We start from the raw sequence: 10422 nt of genomic DNA, 5'->3' as shown, positions 1-10422 counted from the left end.
ACGTGTTGGAGATTATTCGTAAACATTGCTCTCGTTGTTCACATCAATCTGTTAAATTTTTTATTAGCAGAACAATGGGGGATTTAATTTAAGTACAGAGGTGTTTTGAGTGTGATTTTTTAGATTTTACGGTGTAAGAATTTGGTGAAAAATTTTGAGGCGAAATCTTAATTTGTGTTATTTAAATTGGTATTTTAACTGCATATATGAATTCAGCGCCATAAAAAACCCCTAAAACGCTTCCATTGCAAAAATTATCATCAAACTTGTAATTTCAATATATTCTAGTCAGATTTAAAAAAATTAAACCAAAAAACCTACCTAAAAACTTCAAAAAATCTCACTAAAAACTAATATGCTGTCCCAATTCTACTGTGAGTTTTTACTGTTTAGTTATTCCATTACTGGGATTGAGTGGGATATCTTATAATATTATTATAAGATTGCAATTTAATCCTTGTCGACAACGATTTCCCAATGAGATTTAAAATAAATATCATATCAAAAATACGTAATCAGGTGAGATATGAGCGCCAGTGCCACCGAGGGTTTCGAGGGCCACGGCGCCAACGGCCATATATTAAGTTAAATGATAACGTGTACCATTAAATTCAGCATGTTCAAAGCAATTTCTCGTTGATGAGGTGCAAGATGATGGATAGTGCCACCGAGGGTACCTGAGGGTTTTACGCTTCCAGCGCCAGCTGCCCACATTAATGGACAACGTGTCCAATAAAAAAACATTATATTAAAGCTCAGAAAGCAACTTTTAATATAGACCACGTGGAACCAGTAGTGTTCAGAGTTTTTGGTTTTCGAAGACCTAGATAAAGCTGAAATACTCTCTACGTATGAGACACATATTTATATTTTATATTAAACTTCAACTATCGGCAAACAACATGTGAAGTCTCTCATTGGAAAGATAATGATATCAATCTCATTTAAATAGAGGACTCTGTGGAGGCCTTTTCACCATTACCGTTTAATTTCTGGGATCAGGATTCAGATTCGGTAGTACTTCTCTGATTTGTTGGTTCTACTGATATTTTCTACTCTGCTAAGCTTCAGAGCGCAAGTTTGTATCATCACCACCAGCATCATGGGCACTGCAACTTGCGTGGATATTTTGTTGGCCATAATTCTGCCTCCTCTGGGAGTCTTTTTCAAATTTGGCTGCCATGTACTGGACACCACACCTTCAATCTTCTGTTATTTTTTTATTTTTTTTCCTGCATGAAGGTTGTGTTCATCTTTTAAATCACTGCTGATGGTTTTGTTATTGTTTTGTGACAGGTTGAATTCTGGATATGTCTGCTGCTGACGCTGCTTGGGTACTTGCCAGGAATATTATATGCCCTCTATGTTATCACCCAGTGATATTGCAAATCAACATAATCCCCATTTCTTTTGGATGCCATTTAAATATGTAGGGAGAACTGGATTTCTTTACTTAGTTATTTGTAAATATGTTATAGGAATTATTGGATCTGCTACTGTGAAGCAGCCCCCTCGCTCTCTAAGTTTGTTTGCTTTGTTTAGGAATTATTAGATCTGCTCCGGGTAATCCATGCTCTTTCATTATTTAAAGATAAATGGTATTTGATCTTTAAATATCCATAATATAATGGTGTTGTTTCATGTTATATGATTCCAAATAAACATCCATAATATAATGATGTCGTTTCATGTTATAATTTTATATGTTTTCAATTATACAATTGAGATGGGTAACAGAGTACCAATTTTTAATGGGAATTATGTTTAAGGGAAAAATTATGAATGAAATTATTTTATTTAAATGTGGGGGGTTGAGGAGGGAAAAAGACTTCGTCCCTTAATTTTTAATTTTTTCTATTGAGAAAAGAGATATTAAATGTTTTTTCTTGAAAAATAGGTAGGAAATATTGAATCTAAAATCTCATTATTTATATAATATTTAATAATATATTTATTATAAATTAATCTATCACATAGTTTTTATTAGATTTTTTCTATATTGAGGTATCTCATAGTTTTTATTCACTATTTTTTATAAAAATTCTCTACATGTTTCCATCCATCCATATATATATAATACTAGTATCCATATATAATACTAGTAACTCCATCTCAATGGAAATGGAGTAAGGCGGTAGCATAAGTAAGAGTAGCCCAGAAGAAAGAATATGTGATATGTTATGTGAAGACATACCAAGTTCATCTTATGGCCCTTCATTCATCACAGTAAAGGAGTGGGATAAAGCAATCCAGTATCACATAATGATAGGCGCTCAATAGACTTCAACAATGTTGCAGGTCATTAAAATATATTGAAAGCAAGCAACCCATCAAATAATATTTCATTTACAAGCACCTCAACCTCTTTGTCATCCTCTGCAAGGCTCAGGAGCTGTGATGTCCAGCTTATAATGCACTTAACACTTGTTATCTTTTCTTCATTTCTTCCGCTCCCCTTAGCGAGCTTTGTTTAGTGTGGTTTTAGAGTGCCTGCAAAGTGGAAGAATACATTTATTGAGCAGAGAATACAAAACGATTTTCTTGTTGTTATAGGAGATACCTCCTTAGTAAGCAGTTTCTCTTGAATGTCACTCCTTAGTTTTCTAAGGATTGTGTATTTGAAACAAATACATCCCAACCCGTCACTATTTAACAACACAGTACACTCCAAACTCAAGGGTTACCCCTCCCTCATGTCACATAGTTTGTTTATGATCATTTTTTAATATTTTCAAAAGAGGAAAAGGGAATAATTTTGTTTTAGTTTCTTTTGATTCACCAATGGGGAATTCTTGGTCTGGACAACGATGTGCCATTACAGCTAAGACAGTATCTTCCCCCCGAGTAAAAGCATAATCTAGTCCATTTTCTCTTGCCTCCGTCCCTCGGGACCAACAAGGGGTAGTACAGGAATATTCACCTGTTGTCCATCGACTACGCCTTTCGGCCTGATCTTAGGCCCTGAATCACCCTCCGTGGACGAACCTTGCGGAAGAACCCTTAGGTTTTCGGGGCATTGGATTCTCACCAATGTTTGCGTTACTCAAGCCGACATTCTCGCTTCCGCTTCGTCCACACCTGCTCGCGTCGGTGCTTCCCTCTGAGGCAGCTTTTGTTTTCATCTAAACAAAATAGAATAAAGGTCATGTTCTGAAGTTTAAATTGTTTCCTATTTTCTTCTTTTGAGAACCCAAATTTAGTTAAACTTAATCATTCTCTTATGATAAGTCTATATGAAACAATAGAAATTGATCCTCACAAATGTCTCAGGAATCTAGTATTTTGTTTTTTCCCTATTCCATTTGTCATGTACCTTTTGCAGATTTTTGAAACAAATACATCCCAAACCATCACTATTTAATAACACAATACACTTCTAACTCAAGTGTTACCCCTACCTGGTGTCACATAATTTGTTTATGATTGTTTTCAAAAAAATTCAAATAATTTTTTTTTCCATCTAAACAAAATAGAATAAAGTTCGTGTTCTGAAGTTTAATTTGTTTCCTATTTGCTTCTTTTAGGAACCCAAATTCAATTAAAGTCGGTCATTCTCCTATGAGAAGTTTGTGAAAACCATAGAAATTGATCCCCATGCTTGTCTCAAGCTAAGCATAGGCATCTTCCTAACGAATTTTCTACGAGAGCCCTTTTATAAGAGCATAGTATGTTTTCATGCCTAAGCAAAGTAGGATTTTATGCCAAGATACACATCGTTCAAAAATATATGCTTCCATGCTCTCAAAGCCATGTTGAGATCCAATTACAACATTTTAAGAGTAAAATCAGGACCTGATAATTCAATGTAAGGATAAGGATGGAAAGCTAACAAACATTGAATTCAAATTACTCAACAAACATACATATACATAGTGTAGCATCTCTAAGTTAATTTTTATCATGAAGGGAATTCTTTGTGGCCAAAATAATAAACTCCACACAACATATAAAATGAAAAGAATCCCAATATCTTGCTTGAAATATTAGATTAATATATATGAAGTTTGGACCTCATCCTCACTAATAAAATTGACTACAGCTAATCAAAACCTCAATAAAAGCCCAAGCTTCACAAATTATCCTCAAAACAACTACTTTGACAAAGAAGAATTTCTTTACAAGTTTCCCAAATTCGCTTCAAAACTTCCATTTTTAACAAAGGAGGACTTTCTTTCCAAGATTTCCAATTTCCCTTCAAAAATAGGGATTTGAAGATTATGAATTTTATGGTAATCATAATATATCACACAAATTAAATGGGCATCTTATGTTATTTATGAATTTACCATTCATGATAATGTAAACCATCAACTATTTCCAAGGCAAGCATGTACCATCCATGATAATGTAAATTATCAATTGTTTCAAGATCAATTCCTCTTGAAGACATCTTATATTGCATTTGGCAGCCTAAATTTTCCTCTGTTGGTATATCGATTAGGACTATCCCACATTATTCCTTTGGAAGAATGCAAAAATTCCATGGGACCATGAATATCCCTCATCACTTCCAAATGTGACTCCACACTTAAACCACAATTGTTGTCTTAAACAATTTATCTAACTTCTTGAAACAATGAAAATGGAAAAAATTAGTGGTGAACATGACTAGCTTGAATAATCTTACTCTCTTTTCAAGGTACCAATCCACACCTCAGAAGGATAAACGCTATCATAAAAAAGAATGCTCGAATATCTAATAATGTCCCCTATCAATCCTTTTCCAATGACACCAACCAATCGAGAATATCCCCATCTCCTATAATACATAAATTGGGTTTATGTTTAATGCATGAAGCTTCGCATAAATTATCGAGGCATTCCATGATTCCTTCAACTGACTCAGAGTGATATAGATCAAAGGAAGGGACCTATTTTTTGAAAAATTATAACATGATTCATCTCACCCCCTCTAGCCATGGGCATACCCTAAATTTTAACTATTAGCATCCTCTAGGAAGCATCCGATGGAAATTGTTGCTAACACATACAAGTAAAGAGATCTAGGATAGATTTGGCATGCAAATACGTTTTAATAACATTGATAGAGGCAAGTCAACATTCATAACAACTATTTCAGAGGCATTAAAAAATAAATCTTGAACAATGGATGTAAGCATGTTTGATACAAAGTTCCTATCAATGCTTTCCCATGTAGCCACCATTGTGTGTAGAATGAATCTCCCTTGTATATATTCAAGTTTCTATAGTTAGACAATTTTCAATGCTATCATCTTGTTGATGGTGTTGGACCTGCCAACATTTAGGGGATCTCCCTGGTATGAAGTCCCAACTAGACCTCACACCATTTTGTGTGGGAGTGTCATTTGGTACGATGGCCCAATTTCCATTATCTTAGAAATTTGCCTTAGCTCTTGTTGTTCAACACATGAGAGTGTTATGATTGTAACTTCAATAAAGCGAGATGAGTATGTCTGGTGAGTGTGTAATGTAACTTTGTGTCTAGGTTCTCTTACTGTAAGGGAGAGGGTAAAAGTGAGCCTCTAAATGAGATGTAGTAGTACCACCCAGGGAGAGACACACGCGAAAACAAGGGTATGTCTAGCATCCAGCGGAATAGTCCACAATGGATGCGGCAGTCGTGAAAACCAAAGTTCAAGGGAAAACACGTACATTGTCAAATAGAGTATTCCACACGGGGGTGACAGTCATTAAAACCAAGAAAACACAAGGATGGTATGTCTAATGTCCAATGGAGTAGTTCACACAGGTGAGAGAGCAGTGATAAACAATACAACACGTCTTCAACAATGTAAGTACTAAAATAACCGAAGTAGTTCAACTATCTTAGTATAGGTTAAGCAAGCATGCATTACAAACGTTTAAAGAATAGTCTTACAAACAGATACAAAACATGCGTGAAAATGTGTTGGCCTGAGACAAACTTCTGAATTAAGCAAAAGTTCCAAAACACATATGTACACCATACATCACTAGCCCCAGTAATGGGACATTGAAGCCACTCCTCGCTCCTCAAAGAACAGACTATAGACTCTCGAGGCTATGTGGGAGAAGCCAAGCTGAAAAGTATTTTTCTCATACAATGAGGTGGTATATATAGCCAAGGGGAATAACTGACCCTTGTGACTCTTCGACTTCCCTCATGATTGTTTGAATTCTTATGACTTTTCAACTGACGTGACTCTTCATCTTCATATGTGCATCTCTTGGACTTTCAAATTACATTACATTTTATTACAAGTATGGCCAATAGTAATGATGTGGCTGTGACAACTCATGACATTGCTGACATGTATTGCTAACTGTATTGTCCGTGTTGAGTTGTTGTATTGCTAAGTGATGGGTGTGCTCTCGGTGTAATATGTATTCACCTACGCATGGCAAAGTGTGCAAGGTCTTAGATGGTCTTGGTCTTGCTTGATGGTGTTCATGTGTGTGTCCCTTTCACTTGTTGCTTGATGTGCTTTGTCTGTTCATTCAACTGTGAGAAAGTCTTCTAGCATGCACTCTTTTCCGTTTCAGTGTAGGTGACTATGAGAGGGACAAGGCACTGAAACTACGTAGAGCACAACTTAGGGCTAGATGCGAGACTCTGGAGCACTGTCAGGAAAAATTGCACAGAGGTCACTAGGAGGCATATTTGCGCAATCTAGGACAGCAATAACAACTACAAGGTAAAACCCAACTTGGAGGCAAAATTGCGCAATTCCTGGGAGGAAGACAAGGCAAGGTGTCAGGAGGAACTGCTGGGAAATTCTGCGCATTTTTCAAGATGAGGATTGGGCAAGTCATCCAGGGTCCAGCTAGGAATCTACGCAGTCTGTACATTTTCTCTAAGGAAGACAGAGCGAGCAACAGGAGGCATTGGTAGACATTTCTGTGCAGTTTTGAAGAGCAGGGCTAGATCGAGATGCAGGGAGTTGTTGGTCATAACTACACATTTCTGAGAGGCAGTGTCGAACAGGAAGTTTATGCGTTGTTTCCAGAAACAGTGCAGAGCGGGGCACTAGGGAGATTTCCATTCAAAACTACACAATTTTTAGAGGGAGAACAAGACAAGCCAGTAGGCGGCCTGCCAGTCAGATCTAGACAATTCTAAGAGGGAGAGAAGGGCAAGTCCTCAAGGGGGCATGTTGGTCAAATCTGCGTAATTCCTTAGAATAGTGCAATGACAAGTAGGAGAGGCCCGACTCACATGATTGTGCAGTTTCCGTAGATAGTGTAGGGCGGGAAACTAGGCAATTTCTACGTGGTTTTGGGTAGCAATATAGCCCCGAGTCATAGTGTAGTTCAGGTTTTTCAATAGACCAGAGGGAGACTTAATGAGTGATGCTCCAGGGAAGCGTGGAGTGGATCGGACTTGGGGACAACTTCTATGTAGTTATGGGGGACAGTCGGCTAGCTCATTTCTAGTATTGGGCAGTGCAGGCTACCCTGGAGGATAGCCTCAAACTCTGCACAGTTCTAGGCAGTAGAGAGATGAGACTAGGCAGTGCAACTCAGTCGAGGTCTGGTTGAAGGAGGGTTGTCCAATCGACAGATTTTCAGGAAAAATGACTAAGGGTGAGAGCAAGTGAGCTTGTGCATACATGACATTCTGATCACACACTTAGCATGACTTGACAACAAGACACCTCAAACCAACAAGACAACATGCGCTCAGTGAGACCAACATCAAGGTTACAAGCGACAAGTTTGACACATGAGATAAATCTTCGAACGACTGTGATGACACTTGAGCGACAATGCCTGAAACTTTGTGTGTGAGTACGATCAATGTTTACAAAGAAAAAACAACTATGCACACAAAGAAAAAACTTCAAAATCACCAGAACAAACTCACAAGCATGACATAGCAAACAACATGCCAAAAGACGACCGATGGTCAACCGAGCAAAAAAGGGTATAAAGACTCAACAAGAGTTCATGGACTGAGCCCGAATGTTTACAACCATTAGGGGGGGGGGGAACTAAGGAAGGCTCCAAAATTTGGATGTAGGCCAAAATTTTTGGAGGGTGTTGCAGCCGCTGCAATACTTGGCAACACACTCGTTGAATACCAACTTCTCTATTTTGGTTCATTTTCAGCACAGGACCTTGGCCTTCCAGGGAGTATTGATTCATTGTGTAGGTTATTTTGGCTCCCCCACTTACCCCATGGACAGAGATGGTTCACCTTGTACCAACTCAGTCAAACACAACAAAATTTCCAGCTAGATCAAAGTGTTTCAAAATCGGGAAGGGTAGTTTGGTTCGTGAGCTTAGGGTTTTCAAAGTATAAGTTTTCATCTCTGGTGTTGCTCCACTACCAGAAGACTTGGACAGTACCCCAGCGGAGTCACACAGGAACAAAAGCATTGCTCCACTTCCAACGAGCTTGGTTAGTACCCTGTGGAGTTGCCTACTTCACCTCTCTGCGCAGGAAGCCTTTCTCTTCTTTCACCTTTATATTTTTTTAGAAAGAGGAATGTGCATAGGAACTTATTTATTTTGGGTAGAAGAGGGATCCTGACTTATTCAGAGCCAAAGAGGTTGTTCCTTCATATAAGTATGTAAGACCTTTGATTTATGTTTGCTCGTTTAGATTTTTTCCCTTCTCCATTTCAACTAGTCGGATAAGCTTGAACACACAGAGAAAAAGACTGAGTACAAGCATGGGGTTTACCAGTTTAGACACAGGTCCATGGTTCGACCAGGGCTTCCCTTACAGATGGATCAAATTTTCCATCCAGGCTTCATTGGCCAAAAGAAACAACTAAGCACAGAGAAGACGGACACAGGACTGACCAAGTGTTGCAGTGTCACAAGACTTTTCGACTTCAACCACATAATTATTCAAAAGCTAGAATAGAGTATAGGACAACACTTATTTACAAAACGAAAAATGACAAGACATAAAATCAAAGCAAAGCGAAGTGAAAACAAAAAAGTAAAACAACAAAACAAATAATGAAAAGACTACGTACATATGGTAGGGCACGGCCCCAGATCATTGAAAATAACATTTTAAATCTTGGCCATTTATAGGAAGTTTTTGAATCCTCTCGTCAAGTGATTGTATATGATACGTGTGTTGGACAAGTTTTTCGTAGACCGTGAAGGGACCAATCCACAGGGACTGGAACTTCGTATGTTTTCCTTTGTCTTCGGGGGGTTTATCCCACTTTAAGAATAAGCCACCTACAGTGAAGCTGACATTCCCTGCAGACCTTCGATCGAACCATCTCTTGATACAGTTCTAGTGGAGTGAAATTTTTTCTTTTTCTTTCATTTGTTCTTCCTATAACTTGTGTAATGTGTCCATCCTACATTGAACCAATAGACACGGCTTGCCTCAGAATTCTTGGGACAACTGGAGAGAAGGCAATTATATATTTGGCAGAAGGATGGCTTCCTTTCCGTATACAAGGAAGTATGGAGATGTGTTCAGAGAGGGCTTGGGTGTAACTCGGTCAGCCCAAATTGCATTCACCAGAGCGGAATGCCAGTTTCATAGATCATAGTAAATGGTATTTTTTAAGATGCAAATGAGATTCTTATTTGTAGATTCGGTAAGACCATCTCCATGCGAGTAGTAGTTAGTCGAATGTTTAAGCACAATACCATATTGCAATGTAAAATCATAAAATTTCAATGAAGAGAAGTAAATTTCATTGTAAAAAACAAGTGTTACAGGAACACTGAACCTTAAAATGATGTTCTACTGAAGGAAGTTGATGACTTCCTCGTCGTTCACTTGTTTGAGCGGAACTGCTTCTGACCAGTACGTGAAGTAATCTGTAGCAGTTAGGATGTAGCGGTGCTTCTTTGATGAACGTGTGAAGATTTCCCCAATGATGAATAACCCCCACCATTGGAATGGTTCGTCCACCACAATAGGTTGTGGCGGGGCTGCGGACTTTCAAGTTCTGTCGGTGCATCGATGACAAACCGGGCACTTGTAGGCATAAGCGTGTGCATATTTAAACAAGTGGGCCAATAGAAACTAGCTCTCATGATTTTATGCACAGTTTTGTTACCAGCGAAGTGACCCTGGGCTGGTCTGTCATGCAAATCACGTAGCACTCTCTCTAAATCTTGTGCCTCTAGGCACTTGAGAAAAATTCCATTGTTGTGCTTTTTGTAAAGCACTCTATGCACCAACTGGTAAGGTAAGGTTTTGAGCTGAAGTGCCCTCTTCTGCCGCATGGAAAATTGAGAGGGCATGGTGTCGTGCTCAAGGTATTGGCACACTTCTTCATACCAAGAGTTTTCGTGTGAAGTGGGTGGTGCTCACTCTACATTGTACATGTCGATTTCTTGCTCCCAACTAACAAGCTCTTCTTCTTCCTCTTGCACGTGTACCGCTTCTACTACAAGTCTGCAGAGACCGTGACCCTTGACAGTGTGAATTGGCTTAATTTCAAGATTATACTCTTGTAGTCTTGTCATTTAGTTTGC

The 10422-nt window shown here is 38.4% G+C and overlaps 1 protein-coding gene across 1 annotated transcript; it reads left to right on the top strand.

The window, feature by feature from the left end:
• Positions 1–884: 884 nt before the first annotated feature.
• Positions 885–1675, top strand: LOC149190112 (hydrophobic protein RCI2B-like). The gene is made up of 2 exons (XM_089413360.1): positions 885–1183; positions 1297–1675. The coding sequence occupies exons 1-2, from the start codon at positions 1103–1105 to the stop codon at positions 1378–1380; spliced, it is 165 nt and encodes a 54-aa protein (XP_089269486.1). The 5' UTR covers positions 885–1102; the 3' UTR covers positions 1381–1675.
• Positions 1676–10422: the final 8747 nt, after the last annotated feature.

Source organism: Pinus tabuliformis, chromosome 3_1, assembly GCF_031772625.1.
Source record: "Pinus tabuliformis cultivar Carrire ecotype Pingquan chromosome 3_1, CPIR1, whole genome shotgun sequence".
In the NCBI taxonomy this organism is placed as follows: Eukaryota; Viridiplantae; Streptophyta; class Pinopsida; order Pinales; family Pinaceae; genus Pinus; species Pinus tabuliformis.
Note: the sequence above shows the minus strand (reverse complement) of the source record. Positions and strands in the feature narration are given on the sequence as shown.

Excerpts from the sequence above, each read along its gene's own strand:
- LOC149190112 (XM_089413360.1), top strand. The coding sequence starts at position 1,103 with ATGGGCACTGCAACTTGCGTGGATATTTTGTTGGCCATAATTCTGCCT. Across the intron at positions 1,184-1,296 it reads TTTTCAAATTTGGCTGCCAT|GTTGAATTCTGGATATGTCT; the intron begins GTACTGGACACC and ends GTTTTGTGACAG.